At 54.7% G+C, this 21,662-nt stretch overlaps 3 protein-coding genes across 4 annotated transcripts; 2 read left to right on the top strand and 1 right to left on the bottom strand.

The window, feature by feature from the left end:
• Window positions 1-354: 354 nt before the first annotated feature.
• Window positions 355-2,875, top strand: BOLA3 (bolA family member 3). The gene is made up of 4 exons (XM_052806717.1): window positions 355-438; window positions 1,414-1,537; window positions 1,767-1,855; window positions 2,770-2,875. The coding sequence occupies exons 1-4, from the start codon at window positions 403-405 to the stop codon at window positions 2,833-2,835; spliced, it is 315 nt and encodes a 104-aa protein (XP_052662677.1). The 5' UTR covers window positions 355-402; the 3' UTR covers window positions 2,836-2,875.
• Window positions 2,876-3,026: 151 nt separating this feature from the next.
• MOB1A (MOB kinase activator 1A) lies at window positions 3,027-10,398 on the bottom strand. Of its 2 annotated transcripts, XM_052806716.1 has the most exons (6): window positions 10,265-10,398; window positions 7,556-7,722; window positions 6,448-6,541; window positions 4,723-4,856; window positions 4,438-4,601; window positions 3,027-3,761 (listed from the first exon to the last, which is right to left on the bottom strand). In XM_052806716.1, the coding sequence occupies exons 1-6, from the start codon at window positions 10,276-10,278 to the stop codon at window positions 3,684-3,686; spliced, it is 651 nt and encodes a 216-aa protein (XP_052662676.1). In that variant the 5' UTR covers window positions 10,279-10,398; the 3' UTR covers window positions 3,027-3,683. The 2 variants fall into 2 exon arrangements, with proteins under 2 accessions (XP_052662676.1, XP_052662675.1); XM_052806715.1 differs by lacking the exon at window positions 3,027-3,761 and having other exon boundaries at window positions 3,768-4,601.
• Window positions 10,399-12,761: 2,363 nt separating this feature from the next.
• On the top strand, window positions 12,762-21,473 carry MTHFD2 (methylenetetrahydrofolate dehydrogenase (NADP+ dependent) 2, methenyltetrahydrofolate cyclohydrolase). Its single transcript, XM_052806710.1, has 8 exons — window positions 12,762-12,907; window positions 15,431-15,615; window positions 16,525-16,647; window positions 17,133-17,285; window positions 17,373-17,480; window positions 17,864-17,956; window positions 19,422-19,547; window positions 20,333-21,473. The coding sequence occupies exons 1-8, from the start codon at window positions 12,822-12,824 to the stop codon at window positions 20,470-20,472; spliced, it is 1,014 nt and encodes a 337-aa protein (XP_052662670.1). The 5' UTR covers window positions 12,762-12,821; the 3' UTR covers window positions 20,473-21,473.
• The last annotated feature ends 189 nt before the right edge of the window (window positions 21,474-21,662 follow it).

Here is a 21,662-nt window from a genome sequence, read left to right as displayed (position 1 = left end):
CAGGATGGGGTCCTGGGTATGGGAAATGGGGGGGGGCAGGATAGGGACCTGTCTACGGCGCGGGGGGGGCAGGATGGGGTCCTGTCTATGGGATGGGGGGATGGAGGATGGGGCCCTGTGTTGGATGGGGGGGGGGTGCAGGGTGAGGCCGTTTCGGGGGGGCAGGACAGAGCCCTCTTTGGGGGGGGGTTGGCATCAGGACGGACCCCCCCTCCCCCCCCCCGCGAGTGGGTATCGGCCCTAGTCCCCGGCAAGGTCCTCCGAGCCGACAGGGGGCGCAGCGGTGGAGAAGGCGCAGCGCCGGCCCCCGCCCCCCTGCCCGAGACGCGCGGTGATTGGCCGAACGACGGGTGACCCCGCGGCGCGGCCTCAGCGTCCGGCAGCGGGCGCGCGCCGCCCACTATGGCCGCCGCGGCGGGGCTGCTGTGCCGCGGGCCGGTGCGTGTCCTCTCTCTGTGTCTGTTTGTCCGTCCTGTCCGTCCTTCCCTCTGTCTGTGCCCCCCTCCCAGTCCAGGGGTAGGGGGCGGGGGCGCTTTGTCCGTTGTCCGAGACACCCCCCTCCCAGTTGTTTTGGGAGGGGGGGTCCGTCTTCCCCGCGTCTCCCTCCGTGTTCCCTCCTCCCCGGTAACGGTAAGTGCGGCCTGCGCCTCCTCACGGTAAGTGACCCCGGTTGACGATGGAAGTGTCCTCCCTCCCTTGCGGTAAGTGTGCGCCCCCCCCCCCCCCCCCGGTACCGGTGAAGGCAGTCCCCTCCTCCCCCCCCCCCGGTACCGGTGAAGGCAGTGTCCCGCCCCCCCCCCCGGTACCGGTGAAGGCAGTGTCCCGCCCCCCCCCCAGGTACCGGTGAAGGCAGTCCCCGTCCCCCCCCAGGTACCGGTGAAGGCGGACACCCCCCCCCCCCCCAGGTACCGGTGAAGGCGGACACCCCCCCCCCCCCCAGGTACCGGTGAAGGCGGACACCCCCCCCCCCCCCAGGTACCGGTGAAGGCGGACACCCCCCCCCCTCCCAGGTACCGGTGAAGGCGGACACCCCCCCCCTCCGGTACCGGTGAAAGCAGCCCCCCCCCCCGCGGTACCGGCAGCCTTCCCCATCCTTCCCCATTGCCCGTGAGGGCAGTCAACCCGCCCCTCCGGTGCCCTCGCCCAGGTGCTGGTGAGGGTGACCTTCTTCCCCCCGCCCCCCCCCCCTCCCCGGTACCGGTGAAGGCAGCCGCCCCCCCCGCCGTGCTGGCAGCCTTCCCCATCCTTCCCCATTGCCGGTGCGGGCTGCCTAACCCCCGGTGCCGGTGAAGGCAGTCCCCCCCGGCCTGTTGAGCCCCCAGCCCGGGTGTACAATGGAGGGTTTTCCCTCCCCCGGGGGGGGGGTCACTGCCCCCAGCAGAGTTTCTCAACGTTGTTTTTGCCCCCCCCCAGCTCTTCCTGCGCCGTGGCACCTGGCGAAGCTTCACCTCGCAGACGGAGGGGGAGGCCCGAGTGACCCAGGTCCTGCGGGAGAAGTTTCCCCGGGCTTCTGCCATCAAAGTCGTGGATATATCAGGTATGGAAAAAGCTCTCGTATTTTCCTAACCCCCCACCAAAAACCATTATCCCCCCCCACCCCCCCCCCAAGCCATGCACGTGCTTTGCGAGGGAGGAGTGGAGTCTATCCCTTGGCTGTCATGTCCCCCCCCCTTTGCTGTGGGGACCCCCCAAACGGGTCAGGAACGTGGGGGCACAAAGGACCTTCGTCTTTCCTCAAGCCTTTGCTGCCGTTTTTGTTTTTCCAGGCGGCTGTGGTGCCATGTACGAAATTCACATTGAGTCGGAGGACTTCAAGGAGAAGCGGACGGTGCAGCAGCACCAGATGGTTAACCAGGTGAGGAGGGGGGGCTCTGGGTGTGTGTGTGAGTGCGCGCGCAGCACTTAACGCTGGTGCTGTGTGTGCTGCACTCAGAGCTGAGCCTGGCGCCTGCTGCACTTTGTAGTTGTGCACTGTGTGTGCACAGCACTTTAGTTCAGCATGCTGATTGTATGTGCGCAGCACAAATTGCTGTGTGTGCGCACATGTGCAATTGGTGTGCAAAACTAAAGTGCTGTGGGCTCAGCTCTGAGTGCTGCACATGCAGGGTGAGTGTCTTTAGTGTAGTTCTTCCTTCCCAGTAAAAACCAGTGTAGCTGTGTGTGCGTGCACAGCACTTCTAGTTGGGTGCTTGGATGGATGGTGTGTGTGTGTGTGCACACCCCTGTGGGAGAGGGCTAACTGCTGCACCTGCATGCAGTGTTAGTGTCTTACAGTGTAGCCCCCCCTTCCCAGTACTAAATAGCATTGCCTGCCCTTTTTTTTCCTTCCTTCCCAATAAATAGTGTTGTTCTGTGTGTGTGCATGCATGCAGCACTTAGTGCCCCACTGTGTAGTTGGGTGGTTTGTATGAGCACACACACAGTGCCCATGGCTGGGGAGAGGATTAAGTGCTGTGCCTCAATAGTGCAGCCCTTTTGTCATTTACCTTTTTTATTAATAAAAGTGTAGCTCTGTGTTTGCAGCACTTAGTGTTCAGCTTTGTGTGTGTAGCCATTCCTTGTTGGGCACTCTGGGAATGTGCAAGTGTCTTTATTATTGGAGGGGAGGTTACACTATTAAGGAACATCATAGCCCAATGTGGTGTAGCACTGGGGCTGTGTGAGTGTATGCAGCACCCTGCAGTGATAGTGTGCATGAGTCTCTAGTACTACACAGCCACCACTTGGTGCAACACCAAAACACTCAGAGCTGCCCTGTGTTTGTTGCAGGCACTGAGTGAGGAGATCAAGAGCATGCATGGACTGCGCATCTTCACCTCCACCCCCAAACCTTGATGATGATGCTGCCCCATCAATAAAGATGCTCTCACTGGGAGGTGCTCTGTGCTGATGATGAGCAGGCAGCTGCCTCCCACCCACCAAGAAAAATTTTCCCCAAGTGCTGCATTTTCAATTAAGGCACCTGTGCAGGGCTGGGGGGGCTGCAAGGGGAGGGGGAAGGAGGGAGGAAGAAGAGACTCTTCCTCTGAAAGGACAGCAGGAAGGAGAAACTTTATTATTGCCTTGCCACACAGTAGGGTCCCTTCCTCAGCCCCCCACAACCATGCTGGGAACACCAGGGAGCTGCTTTTTGAGCCCAGGCAGGGGCCAGGCACTTCTTTTCCTCCCCCCGCAACATTGCTGCTGCCTAAGGGGAGCTTAAGGCTCAAAAGTGCACCTCTTATCCAAAAAAAGCACTTCCAAAAATAAGCTGAGTCACTCTGCTCTCACACTGGGCTTAGCCCTGATCAGGCTGCTCATAGGCCAAGTGCTGTGTCCATGGGGTCCAGAAGAAAACTTTGGGAGTAGAATGCAGCTCTGCAGCATGTGAACTTCACCCCATGCCTGGGGGAAACAAAACCTGCTCTGAGTCCAAGGCAAGTCCCATCTTCAGCCAGACTAGAGCACATAGCCTGGAAAACCAAGTGGACTACACAGGGCAAGTCAGCACAGCCAACAACTTTTGAAACAACACAGGCTGTGGTGGCTGCTGCTGCACTGTAGAAGTGATGCTTGGCCTCTGAGACTGATGCCACTCGGAGCGCTGCCTGGCATCTCGGGGCTTGCATCGCTGAAGGCGAAGCGTAGAAGTGGCTGGCGTACAAAGCGGAAAGGAGTGGCCAAAAGGGTCCGCCCAGGAGAGTTTATCTGTCCTTGGAGCCCAGCTTCTCAATCAGTTCCTGCAGAGGAGCCAACTCCCGCCTGTCAATCAAGTTGAATTCCTAGCAGGGGAAAAAAAACCAGCACAAAACCTAAAGGCACCTCTCAAAGAGCTGCTGGAAGACACATCCGGCCACCATATGCATGCTGGGAAGTTGCTGTGTCAGTGCATGCCAGCTCCCGAGAGAAACACTAAACAGGCATTGCTGCAGCAGCCACCTCTCCCATTTCTCTGTGGAGAAATTCAAGCAGTAAGACAACAAAAAACTTTTTCTGCCGTGTTGCTGAGAAGTACCATGCTGCGCTGCATGATGAGTTGCATGTGCGGTCACAGGACAGGCTGTTGAAACACTGTCATGGCGGGGGGAAGAAAAAAAGGAGGTGCTGCTGCTATTTCCGAGTCAATTCTTCAGCTACAAAATGCCCAAGTTCTCCTCCAAGCCTGGTCTCTTTTGCTGCAGGCTGATAGCTAAAACCTCAGAGGGACATTCAAGCATTGAAAGCCAACTGTGCCACACTTCCTGCAAAAAAACCCAAACGCAACACCACAAACCCACAGCGCCGCAGCTGCACAGTTTGCATGGTACAGAGGGCAGGAGCTGAGCCTATCTTCCAGCGCACGCCACAGCTGTAGATCTTCAAAGAGCGAGGAGGCGCTTAAAATCCAACTCCCTTTAAAAGCAAGCAGGGAACAAGAAACCCCAGAGGCAGGCAACCAGCCACCGTTTCGCAACTCACCTGCACAAAGAAGATAAAGTGCTTGAAGGAGGTGTTGAGGTGGGCTTCCTCCTGCAGCCGCATGACGGAATCGAAGTGCTGGTGGTAGATGTGAGCGTACACGCGGAACAGCCGCTTCAGGATCGTCTTGGCCACCGACATGAAGTTCTTGGGAAAAGGGACACCTGAAACGCACCAACACGCACTGCTAAGTCCTTCGGTTTGGTCAGAAGTACCAAAACGAGACGTTCCGGCAGCGTCTCGGTCCCGTACGCGAGGCTCGTTGCGTCGCGCAGCTGCGCTTACCGATCTTTGAAGGGAAGAGCGTTTCATCATCCAGCTGGTCCTGGACCCACGTCATCAAGTAATCGATGTACTTCGGAGCCGAACACTTGATCGGCTTCTTTATGTTGGTGCCGTCCGCCCAGTGGTACTCATACCTGCAGGGAGAGGGAAGGAAAATAAATCCTTTGCTCCAAGAGGAAAAATGGCTTTTCCGGGCTCCTCCTGGACTTTGGCACGCCCTCTCTCCTCACACAAGATGGCTCACGTCCCCAGGAGACCATCCCTGGGGTCGCACATTAGCCAAAGACTTTTAGAAGCCGCCATCTGCAAATCGACACGCATGCTTATCGATCTGACAGCTCCTCCGAACTGGGGCAGACATTGGCTGTAATGCTACACGACAACACAACCTGCTTTCTCTGCGATCTTTTGCAAAATGCTTCAAAAGCAGGGGGAACCCCCCCCCCCCCCCACGTTTTGACTGTCGCCTCTCGACTGACAACAAGCGAAAAAAAACAGTGCCGTTTCAACAGGAAATCGTTACAGGAAATGTCCCCAAATATAGAAACAGGAACTTGCAATCTAGATAATTCTGGGTAGAAAAGCGGGGCAGGATGTTACACGGCACCCTACAAATACTGCCCACCGGCCAGACTCCACGCTGCTATCCCAAAAAACAAAATGCCTCGAGCAACCTTACAGACAAGATACCCTGCTGCAGCTTCACCTCGACAAAATACACAAGTGCAGAACCAACATGTCATCTTCTCCCCGCGGGTATTCACACCTCCTAAAAACAATGGGGTGCCCCAAATACACTTCCGCTATTTGCTTTCCATGTTCCACGATGCCCCAACCTTCTCTGACAAAAAGGTTATGCTACACCAGCTGGGTAAACATGCCTTCTGAAAACCACCGCCCGTGCTTCTCACCCAGGCACCCGCACAAATCAAGGGACAACAGCCCCTAAAACCGCCTCGGGACAACACACGCTCCGTGCCCTTTCACGGCCTGCGCCAGGATAAGCATACTTGAGGCCAGGCTGATTCAACAGGGCAGGCACAGGGATCGGCAGGACCCAAAAGACACTTAGCCATTCCCTACTGCACACACCAGTCTCTACGAGCACAAGGTTTCCTTCCCAGCTTTAACTCTCCACAACAGCCGCCGTGCCGGGCTACCCTCTCCTCCCTGCACAGCCATCGCACGCGCCGTACAGTAACCCAGCCAGAGCATTCGCCTGCCTCATGTCCTGCCCCGTGCTGGCAGCAGCAACTTTAGAATCACTTGTGCTCTGAAAAAAATCACGCTACAGCCTCTGAGCATTGGCTCTGTGACAGGGCACAAGAGGTTACTGTAAGACTTTGACAGCAAGACCAGCTGCTTCCAATCAAGTTAGATCTCTCATTTTCCTTAAAATAAACCATTTCGACAACACATCTTTTCAGTTTCCAAAGAACATAGGGACCGGATCGACAGGGGGAAAGAGATCCCCACGCACGCTTCCCCTGGACAGGTAGTCAACACGCCAGACAAACCGACGGCTACCAACGCCACACAGCCCAACAGACAGCGTAGCTTCGCACATGGGTACACGGCGCCAGGGAGCACGATGGTGCACCTCGACCCGAACTGGACACGTCCCATCCTCTTTATAGCTTCTTTCTACACACGCTCAAGCAACCCGCGCCCCCATCTGCTTCCCCACATTTCAATTGTGGCTGTAGACTGCGGTAAACTTCTTACCTCGGTCCTGCGGACATGACCGGACAGCTCGCCTCCGTGCAGAACTCCGTAATGGTCCCATACAGCATGTTGATTTGGTTGAAGAAATCCACCGCTGGAAAGGAAACGCATCAAGTTTACTCAAAATGCAAACGCAAAGCGGACCGGAGCACCGGTTCGCTCTCATTCAGCTGTCACGGGGGTGAACGTGCCACAAAGCTCTCAGTGAAAACAAACATCCCCCTTCCGTACGATGTCATGTGGCCGATGACTTCGAGACATTTCAGCCATCTAGGAATTTGAATCACTCTGTCAGTTTTTCACCGTCAGGCTACTGCCCCTAGCCGATTTGTACAGCAGGAAGCTTCACTTAGCCTTCCGTACCTTGGAAATGACTGCTTTAGGTTCCAGACACCTTTAAAAAAATGACAGTACCTCAAAACACCGATTGATTTTGATAATACAAGAGGGACCTTCCTTAGGTTAAACACTTGTGGCCTGACTTACTGTCTTCCATTGCTCAAAACTGCTTCTTCCTCCTCTAACCTCTAAAGAAACATAGTTCAAGGCCAGGGAAAGCGACTGCTAAAAGCAAAATAGGTTTGTAGTATTTTGTTTTTTAAACTATGCATGCAGCAACAATAAAATGAAAACAGACAACAAAAAAGAAACTCCACAAACCTAGAGTTCAGTGGACAATACGGTTCCACTTCCTCCCTGGACTATTCGCTGCCACCATTTTTGCAGCCGACAATGCTAACTTTGTAACTCCAAATATCAATACTTGAGGCTAACTCCCCAGTACAAAAATAACCATTCACAAACCTCATCGCCTTTGCAAGTCTGAACTCAAAAAAACCCACCCCAAAACCACAACGGCGCAGGTTCGTTTCTTGCTTTTTGCACGCTTCCAGAGCGCAACACCCCTTTGACGCAGGACCCATCTGCCATCGGCACGTCGCACCGCTTCCTTTCCTTTTATCCCAACTCCGTTACTTAAACAGAGCATGCCTGGAATAAGAATTTCATCTGGGGAATTTCTAGGTTCTTTAAAGGAAAAAACCCAGAGATTTTTGGTTTTCCCACTCCACCTCCATGCTTGGGCAGATCCCTCTTTCATAGGGCTTACTGTTAACTGCGATCCACTCGTTAAGGTCCTCTCCCTCCGGCAACATAACCGCTTGTCTAAGGTTACCGCTCCCCAGAGTCGCTTCCGCATGTTTCAAGAGTTCATACTGATGGGAGCCTTCGGGAATGTTCTTCTTGGGTTTGAATGTTTTCGAAGATCGACTCCCACTGACAAGACAGAAAACACTTCCAGTTAGTCCTTTAACAGCACTCTCTTCCCAGAAGCATTTCCCATATTACCCCTTACCATCTGGCACTTTTAACCAGGGTGACGCTGGCCCTTCCCCTTTTCCCCCGCCATCAGGGTGAACAGATCCTGCATGCAAGCCGAAGCATTTCTGATGGCATCGCAAAAAAGCCGCCCGCACGCTTCCCTCTTTCGTCTACCCTTTTTAAAAAACACAAACATTCTGCGCAAAGGACCAAAGACTCATCAAGCAACAGTTGCTTGCAATCATGGAAAGAAAAGCCCACATAACTCCGCCGGGGAATGAAACGACCTGCTGACTGCCACTAGGTCAGTTTGACAGCGGCAAATATTAGGTACTCAGCACTCAAACGCAGCATAGGAAACAGCTTGCTAAAAATAGCAACTTAATAGACTCCAGCCCTGAAATGCAAATCGTCATCGTAACCTTCCCTCTCCATGTTGTACCGACAGCTGTGCTCAGCAGCCGAGCCATCGCACAACTCCTCACCGAACTCCCCCCGGTTCCTCCAACGGGGCCGGCGGTACCGCAGCCTTTCCAAACAGCCAACGCTGCCAAAAACTGGATGAATTTTGATACCTCTCAACCACAAAACATTAACTTTCAGACCCCACCAACTCTCTGCTTCTGAGCAAGGGTGAAGCAAACAATAGGACAAGCAGGGCCAAAGCAAAGCTCGGGGGAAACGGGCTTCTCCGGCGTATGCCGCTCGACATCGCCGGCATCCTGCCCCCGTTGCATGCAACCGGACGCATTCGGCTGGCACGCGCCTCACGGCAGCTTCCTGGTGCAGCCTTACGGCTTTGCACACCCTGTTTACGTGCAACGCTCGGTGCGGAAGTGAAAGACCTTTAGGTCCAGCTCACTCTTAAACCAAGCCTCTGCCTCCTGCTACAGCCGAAACGCAGGCCCAGCACGCCACCAACCCTAGGCAGAGGGTCCCAAAAGGACGACCCAGCACATCGTCAGCCCTAGGAAGAGGGTCCCCAGCCCCTTCTTACAGCAGAGAATGCCTCCAGTCCTCATCCACAGCACCTACCAGGCCTTAGGAGCCAGAAGCCCTCTCTCACTTTACAAGCCTTCACATCTACAACACAGGTATGCAACAACACACCCCCTGCAGCTTGCTAAAGATGCATTTTGTACACCACATGCTTGTACGTTTACCACATTAACAGCATTCCCCCTGCAGTCAGGCCTGCCCCACCTCACAGGAGGGCAGCCCGTCACACAAACACCAGCCAGCACCAAGAGCCCACACCCTTTGCACTGCACCAGCACTTGCCCACAGATGTAGGGTAAGGCCCACCCAAACCCCACCCAGAGGGCAAAGGCCTTACCCTAAAGCCCCCTCCCAACTCCCAGGGCCTCCCACTAAGGCAGAGCACTCCTGCAGACACCCCCACCCCCTCAGGGCCTCCCCCAATTCCCCTGGAAGACCAACCCCTCAAATTCTCCCCCACCTGGGAGGGATTAACCCTCACAAGACAGCCCCTCCCCAGAGCCTTCCCCCTAAGACTGCCCCCCAAAAGGCTTCCCATCCCCTCATACACCCCCAAAGCCCCCCGCCACCCATTCCCCTCCATGGCAGTCACCCAACATGGGCACTCCCCAGGGTGCCTGCTCTCCAAGGCCGCCCTGCTCCAGCTGCCAGTCCCCCTCCACATCCCGGCCTAGGATCCTACCCCCGCAAGGCACCCTCTCTCACCCCACCTTCCTCCAAGGCTTCCTCACAAAAAACCCACTAGAGCCCCAGGGCTTCCTCCGCAGGACTACACTCCTCCCCGTGTCCCTGCAGGGCCTCCTCCCCAAGCCCTCCTGGTACACTCCCGGGGACGCTTTTCAAAGCCTTTCCTCCTCCGTACACACTCAGCCCCCCCAAATCCTCCTCAAGCCCCTCGTGAACCCCCAGAGCGTCTGCCCAAAGCCCCCCCCCCCCCCCCCCCCCCCGGCCTTCCTCCTAACTAAAACTTCCCATTAGAGCCCTCCCGGGCCTCACCACAAGGCCTTCCTCAGCTCCTGGGCACCGCTGAGGCCTCCATCCCCCCTAAAAGCCTTCCTCGAGGCCCTTCCCTCAGGATCCCACCTCACACTCTCCCCTCAACACCTTCCTCAAGCTCCTAAACACCGCCAGCACCTCCCCCCCTCCCCGACCCCCCCCCCCAGGGTCTCCCCAAAAGCCTTCCTCCCCCAAAGCTCCTCACAGACCTAGCCTTCAAGGCCCACCACCCCCCAAACGCCTCCCCGCACCCCAAAACCTCCCCCCAAACCAAGCCTAAGTGCCCCCCCACCCCAAAGCCCCTCACAGAGCCTCCCCGAAGACCAAACCCTCTCACAGAGCCTCCCCGAAGACCAAAGTCCCTCACAGACCGCCCCCCCCCTCCCCAGAGGCCTTCCCCACCGAAGTCTCTCACGCAGCCTCCCCCCCAAAGCCCCTCACAGCCATCCTCCTGCCTCGGGGTCTCCCACAAAGCACTCCCCCGGGGAGCTCGGACACTCACAAGAGGAAGCTCATGGCGAGCGGAGCCGGGCCGAGGCGCCGGGCCGGGCTGAGGGGAAAACGGCGGCGGCGCCGGGGGCGGCTGCTCGCGCGCGGCCCCAGCTCGCTGCGGGCCGCGCCCGCCCCGCCGCCAACTCTCGCGAGAGCTCAGGGAAGGGGAGGAGGGGTTTCATGCTGAAGGGGGCGGGGGGTCGCGGGGAGGGGGCGGGGTCTCGCAGAGGGGGGCGGGGTCTCGCACGGCGCCATCACCATGGCAACAGCCCCCGGGCCGAGGTCCACGTGGGTCTATGCCGGCCTCGGCCCCCCCTTGTGGGTCTGGGGACCCACAAAGCCCCCTCCCCACGGGCCTGGGGACCCCCCATGGGCCTGGGGACCCCCAGAGCCTCCTCCCCATGAGCCTGGGGACCCTCAAAGCCCCCTCCCCGTGGGCCTGCGGACCCCCAGAGCCCCCTCCCTATGAGCCTGGGGACCCCCCCATGGGCCCAGGCACCTCCAAAGCCCCCTCTCCATGGGCCTGGGGACACCCCATGGGCCTGGGGACCCTCAAAGCCCCCTCCCCATGGGCCTGGGGACCCCCCCATGGACTTTCCTCCCCCTAGGTCACCCCCAACTCACAGATGCTTCCCCACCCCCCCCCCCCCCCCCCCAACCCCCACCATCTTATTTCAGCCCCTCCTTTTCAGCCTCGCACCAGGCCGGACCCGTACGCCCCATCCAGCGCCCCAGACCAACTTCACAGGCTGAAATTCCCCCAAAAGATCCTAAAGTTTATCAAACCCTTTACCCAGGGCTGATTTCTGCCTGTTTTCACCCTTTTTTTGTGGCTATGTGACCTCTCCAGCCCTTGTCTTAGCAAAGAGCTGCTGTTACTAACCTAAACAATTACTTTTAAAACCAGGGCATGACCGTGGCCACTCTAAACAAGTTAAAAACTAAAATAAACACGCTGAGGTTATTTTAGCTCGCAGCCAGGCCGCCTCCCGCAGCTCTCACAAGCAGCACGGTGTGGAACCGGCTCCGCTGGGGCACGTCACGGGGACGGCGGCTGGTGATCCTCGGTATTTATTGGATACTCAGGGAGGCATAAAAACCTTCCCAGACTTTACCGAGCACCTCGATGACCTCACGATAAACCTCCAAGGCCGCCTTTCACAACTCAAACAGTACGCAGGGCAAAGCTAAGGAAAATAAACACGCAGGAGACGGCTAAACTCGCTCAGCACGGGTTCTCAAGCACTTACAGGCTCTCCTTTTACCTCTTCTCCGTGCAGGTTTCTTGCTTCCTTCTCTGCGATACCAGGGAGCATCGTTCACACCCATCCTGACCCGATCTGGTGCTGTGGGCCAGGGGACGCCGCACAGGCTCTGTTAAAAATTAAGTTAATGGTATTTAGTTTTGCACAAAAGCATTTAATTTTTCCACCTGTGGAGAGCGTGGCCAGAAACAGCAGAGAAATACTAACGGTGAGTAACGGTTCCCTCTCGCTGTCGATAGATGCTGATGGATGGCCGCCCTGTGCCTGCTCGGGTGTGGGATCCTGCTTCCAGTCCCTCTGTGCTGGGATTGCCTGGAGCTGGGAGCACTGGGAGCACTGGGAGCTGGGAGTGCCTGGCTCGCCCCCAGGTTTTGCTGAGGTTTTGTGATGCCTGACGAGGGACAACACCAGCTGCCAGGCTCCGTCGCAACCTCCCGCAGCAAAAACCTCCTCTATTTTTTAGCAGCTAAACTGCCCGTCCTGGTGCGTGTACGCTTAGTCCCTAAACTAGACCTAACCCTAATCCTAATCTCAACCTCAGTCCGGTTTTAGACATACTCGCAGTCCTGTATTTAATCTCATCCCAATCCCAGATGGAAACCTAGCCCGGATCTCAACCGCAGCCCTAACCCCAGTCCCACATTTAGACCTAACTTCAATCCCAGCCCCAATCCCAGCCCTAACCCCCATGCCAACCCCAATCCCAGCCCTAACCCCAATCCCAGCCCCAACCCCAATCCCAGTCCCAGCCCTGCTCCCAGCCCCAATCCCATTCCCTCGCTCAGCCCTAATCCCGCCCTAACCCCCACCCAAATCGCAGCCCTAAACCTGACCCCCAGCCCTAATCCCGACCCTGACCCCTGGCCTAACCCCAGGCCCAGCCCTAGACCCAATCCTGACCCCGCCCCCTGCCCCGCCCCGCGTTGCACGTAACCCGCAGCCCCCCTTGCCCCCACCCCCCCCCGGGCCCAGCCAATGAGCGCCGCCGTGCCCAATTAGAGAGGAGAAGCCTCGCCCGTCTCCACCAATCACGCCCCTCTCCTTCTCCGCTCGCCCCGCCCACCCCCTCGCCCTAGCGCCTCTCTCCCTCTACCCCAATCGCCGCCAGGAAACTCCCGCTCCGTCCCGCCCCCTCCCTCTCCACCTCCATTCAACTCTCCCCTCCGCGATTGGCTGCCGCGGGCGGCGAGGAGGGGAGGAGCCGGACACTTTCCCCGCCCCTCCTCCTATATAAGGCGACGGGCGGGGCAGAAAGCCTCACTCCCGCTTCCCGCCGGCGCTCCCTCAGCGCCCGCCGCTGCCATGGCGACCGCGCTCTGCCCGCTCCGCACCCTCGGCCGCGCCGCGCTGCGGCCCCGCGATCGCCGCCTCCACCTCAGCGCACCCAGGTACGGCCCGATCCGGCCTTTTTAGATATATCTGTGTGGTGGGGGAAGCGGGGATCGTCCCTTTCCTCCGCCCAGTGCCGGCGTGAGGAGGGGGAGGCCCGGCCTGGCCCTCAACCCCCCCCCCACCTTCTCCTTTGCCTCACCCACCGGGCTGGGGTAGAGACCCGGCTCATCGCTACCGGCACCGGGAATGATTGAGGCGGACCCCCAGCGGTCACCCCGAGCGGTGCAGGCTGATGAAATCCCGCTCCCGCCTTGCATGGTGTATGTTGGGCTTCCCCCTCACTCCGGGCAGGGGGGTGGGGGGGGACATGGGGTCTACCGAGCTGTCCCCGCACCCCCAGAGGTGCCTCTCGGGGCCCGGTCTCAGGCTGAACCCAGATTAAAATGGTGTGAGAGGGACCAGAGACCCCCTCTCTCCCCGAAGCATCCTACCCCAAGCATCCCACCCGCGGCTCAGGCTGTGCACCCACAGACTTTCTCCTTCCACTTCTGCACCACCCTCCCGCGGATTTTGCTCCCGTGCACCGAAAGAGCCCTTCGGGGAGCTGCTGCTGCTCGGGTGCTTTGGTTTCACCCCCGTTCCCTACTCTAAACAGGGCTCCGAGCTCTTATTTTGGCTTTCCTGTAGCTCACAAGGGGGGCTGATGCTTCTCCCCGTCCCCTGGAACCCCAGGCTGGGCACCCAGACTTCAGGCTTACGTAAGGGGAAGATTCGGGTAGGCTCTTGGCATGAGGTGTCTCTGATCTAATGAGTTTTCCTTTCCCTAGCTTGCCAGACACTTGTAACTTCCATAGATGTAAAACTCCTTTTACATCTAAGCGGGCGTACAGTAGTTTAGCGCAGGTTTAGCTCTGAAGCTAACATATAAGAATTAGAGGGCCAGTGGGCTGAGCTGGTCTGCAATGGGTTTTTGCTGGTTATTGTTAAATAAGTTTGACTGGGCTGATTAGTGTTAGGGATGAAGCAGCATTTAATTCCCAGTAAATGGGAAAAAACTACATATTTGAGTAGGTCAGGGATGCAGGTATGTGGCCGGAGCGGCTCTTGTAGTGGCTTTTGCTGGTGACAGCTGTCCCCAGCGCTCCAGGATCAGGATTGTACCTAGAGAAGGTCAGAAAACAGCAGCGTTGGACTTAACGTGGGATCCTGGTAGGAGAAGGTCTGTATGCCAGGCAGCTGATGGATTTTTGAGGACAAACTGCAGCAGTTTGGCTCGCTCCTGTTGGATGGTACAGGGAGGGTTGGAAACTGCGCTCGGTGCTGTCGGGCTTTCTCCTGTGGGTCAGTCGTCTCCTGGATTCCTGTGGCAAGTTCAGTAGCTTGTGGAGTTCTGATGTATATTGCTTCAGAAATGAGCTGGTCCTTGCGATTTGGGAAGGCATCATAAATGACAGTAACACTGTGGGAGCATCTTTGCCAGCTCTGGCTCAGAGGAAGGAATAATGGGGCAAGTAAAGTGCTCGTCGTGAGGCAATGCTGTAGTGAAGCCTAGAACTGAAGCTTGTGAAGGTGTACCTTCTCCCAAAGGGATTAGTGAACGAGAATGATCTTCAAATAAGAGTTGTAGTGATAACCTGAAGAAAAAAAACCAAATGTGAGCAGTGTTGTGACAGCCTGTTGTGAGTGGGGACTGGCAGCCGTGGCCTCCCAGCTAGCTGTAGGTCAAGCCAGCTTTTCTATGTACTGCAGGGTGTCCAGTTGCCTGGAATGTATTTGGCGGTGACCGGATGTTCCCGTTACCAATTTAGACCAGAAATGTATGCAAGGAGTTGTTTTGACCTGGTTCAAACGGGCAAATGTCCCTTCTACTCCAGCTAGACGTTGGAGTCTGTCAGAGGGGGTGAAACCACGTACCCCCAGCCCAGCTTTAACAGCCTGAAGGCACGACTGTAGCGGTAGCAGCACTTACTTGAGCAGGGGAAGGCACGAGACTGGCTTGCGCGAGGTGCGTGCTGTGCTAGATGGGCCGACGGTCTCGCCGAGGAATTTGTGGAGGATGAGGATGTCTGGGAACAGCACTCGGTACAGAAGCATGGCATGCTGTGCCTCCCGTGTTGCATCCAATGAGCCGGAATTACTCAGTAGACCTCTTCGGTGGTGGAAGCTCCACTTAAGTGGAGCGAGTTCTGCTTCATGTACGTCCTTTGTAGCGAAGCTGTTGTGCCTTTGCAAGGAATGGGTGACCGGCTTTCTACAAATGGGAGCTAACAGTATCTTAGCTTGAAACATGCACCAGACAAATGATGCACACCTTGCAGAGAAGAACAGCGTGTAAGCTTTCTCAGGCTGCACAAATAAGTTGGTCCCTCTGGTAGTTTTGTTTGCTGATCCTGGCTTTGGGCAGCAAAGCTGTAAACTAAGACTGAACTATGCTGCTTAATACGATTTAGTATAAAGGTGCAATAGGCTTGTAAAAGTAAGGCTTGAGTGAAAGAGCTTTTCCTGATCTGTGTTGCACAGAGCCCTAATGACAAGTCCTAACGATGCTGACTGCTTTGGTAATGCTTTATCTGTTGCAGAAATGATGCCGTTGTGATTTCTGGAAGGAAGCTGGCCCGGCAGATCAGGCAGGAAGCCCGTCACGAGGTTGAGCAGTGGGTAGCAGCTGGAAACAAGAGACCTCACCTCAGCGTTGTTCTCGTCGGTGAAGATCCAGCGAGTCACTCCTACGTACTGAACAAAACCAAAGCGGCTGCTGACGTTGGTACGTCTTGCGCTCTGTTCCAAAAAAGTGGAGCAAGTGACTGTTTTATCTTGCTGTAGTTGGGAGTCCTCTCCGCTGGAGGCTGAGGGAAGCTTTTTGGGATCCATCCATCTGGCAGCTTTTCACCTCAGCTGCGTGGAAGTCCATGTTTGCCCCAGCATTTGCTATGACTCTTTTGGCTGCCTTCATTGTTGTACTGGGGCGTAGTTAATAAACACGGTTCACGTGTGCATTGTGCCATTTGAGTCCCTTAGGGCAACGTCAAGCTCTGTAGTTTGGATTTGCAGTCTTTCTAGGGCCATATAAAGCACAGACGGGGCTCTGCTTTGCCGTCTTTCCTCAAATACTTGAGATGCAGTCATCGTTCAGCAGCCTTGCTACCCTGTGACTGCTTCCAGTCTTGCAAGCTGAGGTCCTGCTCAGTGTTCAGCCAAGTAGGCTTATGAAGAAAATGTGCTGAAAGGGGTTAGGGGCAATAAAGGGTTTAATTTCTCCTTGGGTTCTGTCCTGCCGAAGCCTTCTTTGGAGCTGAGATTTTTAGGCTAACATCCCCTTCTTAAGATGGGATCACAGAGGGACCACAGGATGTGCGGTTGCATCTCCATCGTAGCACGCTTTGGTTAGGTTTCTCCAAGCCCTCTCTGCATTTGGAGGGTTTCTGCTTCCAAGTAGTCTTTCCCAGGTCATTAGATTGACACTAATGGTCCTTAACCATAACTTGCAAGCCTTGTGAAGGTCTCCGGCCTGGAAGGTGCTCATTGCTACGCAAAGCATACCATCCTTGGTGTGTGCTTGTCAGATTTAGTAGAGCAATGAACAGGGCAGCTTAAATCTGCATGGATTAAGAAAACTGCTCTTGCACTTGTGCCCACGTGGCGCTCTAATGCGACGCTTTCAATGGCTGTGCAGGAATCAGCAGTGAAACCATCCTCAGGCCGGCTTCTATTACTGAAGAGGAGCTGCTGGATTTGATCAGCAAACTCAATAATGATGCCAATGTGGATGGCCTTTTAGTACAGCTTCCTTTACCTGGTGAGTAGCTAGATTTCCATCTGTTTCATTTTTACATGAAGCTTTTAAGGGTTTGTATGTGCCAGAAGGAGGAATAGCACGGGGGCTACCCGGTGACATGAGAGGTGGCACCCTGCCGTGATGCAGCATAAAGAAGTTGATGCAGCTACTCGATCACACAGCTGCCTGCATGAATTAAGTTGCTGGGGGTCACAGAAATCTATTCTTGTGGAGGGAGTATCAGCTTCCAGAGCCAGAAGCTTGAACTCTGTTGTGACGCTGAGGCTGCCTAAAAATACCCTCTCAGCATTAGCGACGCTGTAGTCCCGAAGCGGTTCCAGTTCCCTTCTGCTGGGAGCAGTTAGCCTTGAGCTTGCTGGAAGTCTTGAGTAGCTTCAAGCTTTTGAACTCCGAAGGGGCTGGTGCAGGAGGTCAGGGCTCTGGCTGACTGCAAAGAGCAGGCTTTTGGCTGATCCCTAGGGTTAAAGCTTTTTCTTCTCTTCCAGAACATATTGATGAGCGCAAGATTTGCAACGCTGTGACTCCAGACAAAGACGTTGATGGCTTTCATGTGATAAATGTGGGTCGCATGTGCCTTGACCAGTACTCCATGCTGCCGGCTACCCCGTGGGGGGTGTGGGAGATCATTAAGAGAACTGGTAAGCTGCTGCTGCTGCAGTATTTGGCTGCTGCCTGGCATAACTCCAGCTTGTGGTTGTTTTAAGACTCCATCTTGTCCTCTGCAGGCATCCCAACGCTGGGGAAAAACGTGGTGGTGGCCGGCAGGTCAAAGAATGTGGGCATGCCCATCGCCATGTTGCTGCATACGGACGGGAGGCACGAGCGCCCAGGAGGTAAGAGCTTGGTGGCCTCGGAGCCTGTGCGCCAGGCAGCTGTAGAAGGAAATCCTCTGCCCGTCACGCTGGCCTCTTTAGGCTCCTAAACCGGTCCCAGGAGCACCTTAGGGACTCTGGCCCATCACATGGGCTGTGGTCAAGGCTGAGGAGTTAACTCTGCACAGGCAGTCTTGTAACATTTTGGAGCCTTCTTCAGTGAGCCCTTGTCCTCTTCCATACCATATCCCTCCCTCTGACTCTGTAGGCTGTTCCCTGGGGTTTCTCATCGGGCTCCGATGTTCCTAATAAATACACAGGTGGTTGAAGGGGAAGATTTAGAGAAGTGCCTGGGTTTGAGTAGTGTATGTGAATTAAAAAGCTCCATGTAACCACTCTTGCAGGTGATGCCACAGTCACAATATCCCACCGTTACACTCCCAAGGAGCAGCTGAAGCAACACACTATCCGTGCTGATATTGTGGTAGCGGCAGCAGGTAAGACCCGACTCTTAATAATAGCGCAGGCAAGGCGCACAGAGGGTGCCGCGCTGCAGCTTGTGTGGTGTTTCTGATGGGAATCCTTGCTCGCAGGAGACAATCCTGTCAGTATTGAATGTCCTGGGGCCTCCCTATCTGAGGCAGCTCTGGCAGCGTAGGAGGGTCTGGTGCTCTCATGGCTGGCTGCAGCTGCTGTAGGCAAGGGCTAGGACAGCAGCTGAGGGGCTGTTTGAGCCAGCCAGTTAATCCTGTGATTAAGCCTAGGAGCCACATACTTGATCTTGGTAGCAGAGCTGTTTGTAGCTCTGCCTTTGAAATGTAAAATAACATCTGGCAGGAGGGGTTGGTATGCCAGCAAGCACCTGATCAGATCTAGGGAACAGCTACAGACAGGCTCTGTTATACATGCACACAGTGCTGTATTTATGTGAGGAGGAGGGAAAAAAAAACCCCCAAGATAGCATCTGCTTACCTAGAGACAGTCAAAATGCTGAGTGACAGCTGCAGTGCCATCTTCGGAGCACAAGGAATCGCTCAGAGGTGTGCTCTTCTCCAGGCTGCACCCTTGGCATGGAGTTAGTTCATCAGCAGAGGAGTTGAGCTGATTTAGGGTGTCTGTTTGGCAGCAGAAGCTGGGTGTGAGCCTGTGGGGAGGGAGGAGAGAAAAAGTGGGTTGGAAACTGGGTATAAAGAGACAAGGTGCTGGAAGGATTAGAAGCGGTGTTGAAGGTGTCGGTGCACATAATGACGGCAGAAGTGCTGCTGGCAGGTAAGGCATGTGAATTGCCAAAGGTGGTCAGCAGACAGGGGAAGGCTTGCATGAAAGAGGTAACTAAGCAGAGGGTGGGAATGAGTTCCTCTGAGCCAGCAGTATCTGGCAGAACCAGACAAACACACTCCACCCTGAAAGGGTGGCTTAGCAGAAAGCTGCTGCTCCCCACCCCTCTCCCCCTGTCATCTGGGGGTTTTACAGCCCCTGGGCAAAGCCAGTGCCTCTGCCAAGCTGGGTTGCGGTGGTCTCGGACGCTGCTCCAGCTTGCTGACTTAGTGCAGGTGCAAAAACGTTGCTGGAGCTGTGTGAACAAACACAGCCGCAGACTTCAAATGCGAGCTTTAAGGTTTCAACTTGGAGAGGATGCTTTGGTTCCAGCTGCTTTGCCAGACCTCTTTCTGGGGGTGGATTCCAGTTCTTTACACTCTGAGGTTGTAAGTAAACAGCTCAAATTCCTGATGGAGCTGAACATTAAGGAGGTAGTGCTGGATTGTGCAACTCTGGGTAGATTTGCATTTTGTAGAATGGTAGAATCCTTTGGGTTGGAAAAGACCCTTAAGATTGAGTCCAACTCTTTTCTGAGGCAGTAAGGCCCAGGTGGGTGAAGACATAATGTGAAGATGGGGTGAAGGGGAGCAGGGGGGCTGTTGAGCACCACCATGAGCATTTGATTCTGTTTTCTTCTTGCAGGCATACCCAACCTGATCACAGCTGATATGATCAAAGAAGGAGCTGCAGTTATTGATGTGGGGATAACGAGAGTGCAGGATCCTGTCACTGCCAAGTCGAGGCTGGTTGGCGATGTGGATTTTGAAGGTATGGAAAGGCTCTGCATCTGGTTCCTTGAGAGTTAAACATCGAGGGAGCTGAGAAGGGGAGGGGAAAGTCCCGGTTCATGTGACTGAGCAGAGGCAGACCGTGCTTCTGTTCTCTTGGTTGGTGCATTCAAAATTGTACCATATGCAAGGGTGCAGCTCTTCCTGTAAATATGCCATGGGAAAGCTGTATGTTGCAAGGCAGAGGAGACTCATCCTGAACCTAAGCAGTCGGGTTGCTCTGCCTCTCCTCCATCACTCATATTCCTGCTTTTAAATAAAAACATGCAGAACTTACCTTCTGGCTTGCTACTCACTGGCCTTGCTCACCACTTAGCTGCAACGGTGCCCAGACAGACTGTGGGCGATGAGCCCTGCACTTTTGGGTGAGAGACACTGGAACCTCCTCCTGGAAGAAAGAGAGAGGGAGAATGTTAGTACTTTATTGTGGCTGCCCTCAAGGGCACGTGTGAAGCCCACATCTAGTCTTGGACTTGACATTTCTGTGCTAGAAATCCAGCTATTAGACCTTGCTTTTTGCTTTTCCCCTACCTTGGGCTTTGCAGTTAAGCCTGTAGCAGGGATGGACAGACTATGGTGTGCGCTCCCCTGCCCTGGATTACAGGGGGGGAAAAAGTCCACCTTGAGAAACCGCTATTCCTTAGCTAGTAATCTTGAAGGAATTTGAACGATGTTAGACTGGTTACAGCTTTGTACTGGCCAGCCAGCTTGATAAGTGTCGCTGCCTTTGACTTGTATGTGAAGCTCTAGCTTTCCTTCCTGCAGGGGTGAAGAAGAAAGCCAGCTACATCACTCCGGTCCCTGGGGGAGTTGGGCCCATGACAGTTGCCATGCTGATGAAGAACACCATCATTGCTGCCAAGAAGCTGTTGAAACCCAAAGAGCTGAAAGCATTAAGCGCTTAATGTGGGATTCTCTTTAGCACTGAAAACAACATTCCAAACTGACTCCCAAACAGGCCGATAGAAAATGCAATATTTTTATTTATTGTATTGGAAGTGGAATTTCCTATTCTGAGGTCATAGATATTTACTGGAAGCTGAAGCATATGCACATTAGTCGTACTAAGGTGTAAGCATCTACGCTTCTGGCCTACTCGTGCTAGCAAAGCTGCTTTATGTTTAAGCTAGCTCTTCTAGGAAGCCTGCCCTGCTCTTGCAGGGACTAGGTGACAGTCAGGATCCTGGGCGTGCAGCTCCCCCGGGAGCTCGGTGTGGCGTTAGCAATCCCGTGGGAGGTAGAGCACTGCTCCACAGTGCAAAAGCAAGGATCTTCATGGTTCTGTTCTCACAAATGCTCAGTCTGCCCAGACTGCTCGCGTTTGACTCGTGCTGAAGTCTTTATTCAACGCTGGATGTTTAGTTAGAGTTACGCTCTTCTGTAGAAGAAGTTACTTGAAAAGAAAAAAAAAAAGCCATATGTCTCTTTGCAGCCTGTGCGGGGCCCTGGGCAGTGGCAGATTTGTTGTAACATGTTCTTCTAGGGTGCAGCTAAACTGTTTGTTTTTTTTTTTTTTTTGCTATTTGGATGGTGACTTTTTTAAAAGCCTTTTTTTCTAACCAAAGAACAATGGGGTGGGGACTGTTGGTGCCTACATTGGGCACACAGGAGGTTTCCTGGACTGTATTGTAAAGCGTGCAAGTACTTAGTGAATAATGCAGGCTAACTCTAAATAAAGTATGAGAAGACAAAAAATGCTACTTGTGTCCTAGAATTATTACTATGCAAGTTTTTTCTCTTCTCCCAGAAAAGGAGAGCAGTCTCCAGCAATAGTTTATTATAGCACTTGTGATGCAAGCTCCCTTTTGTCACTGCGGAGCAGGGTTAGGTCTGGCTTTCTCCCCAAGTTTAGCTAAGACACAACTGCTACATGCATCATCAACTCAGCTTAGAAGTAAGCAGGTCTGTTTGCTTTCATGCCTGAACAAAACCCATTCAGCTTCCTGACTCTGTTTCCTAACTGCATTGACATGACAGTACAAACTTAGTCCTCTAATGAGTTTGGTTTGCAAGCTCTAATTATCCATTGAACATTAACCTTACCTGGGGTCACGATGCCTTGGGCAGGATGGAAAAACTTACACGCAGCATTGTT

This window comes from Harpia harpyja, chromosome 13 (genome assembly GCF_026419915.1).
Source record: "Harpia harpyja isolate bHarHar1 chromosome 13, bHarHar1 primary haplotype, whole genome shotgun sequence".
Lineage (NCBI taxonomy): Eukaryota > Metazoa > Chordata > Aves > Accipitriformes > Accipitridae > Harpia > Harpia harpyja.
The sequence above is the reverse complement of the archived record's forward strand: the minus strand, read 5'-3'. Positions and strand labels throughout refer to the sequence as shown.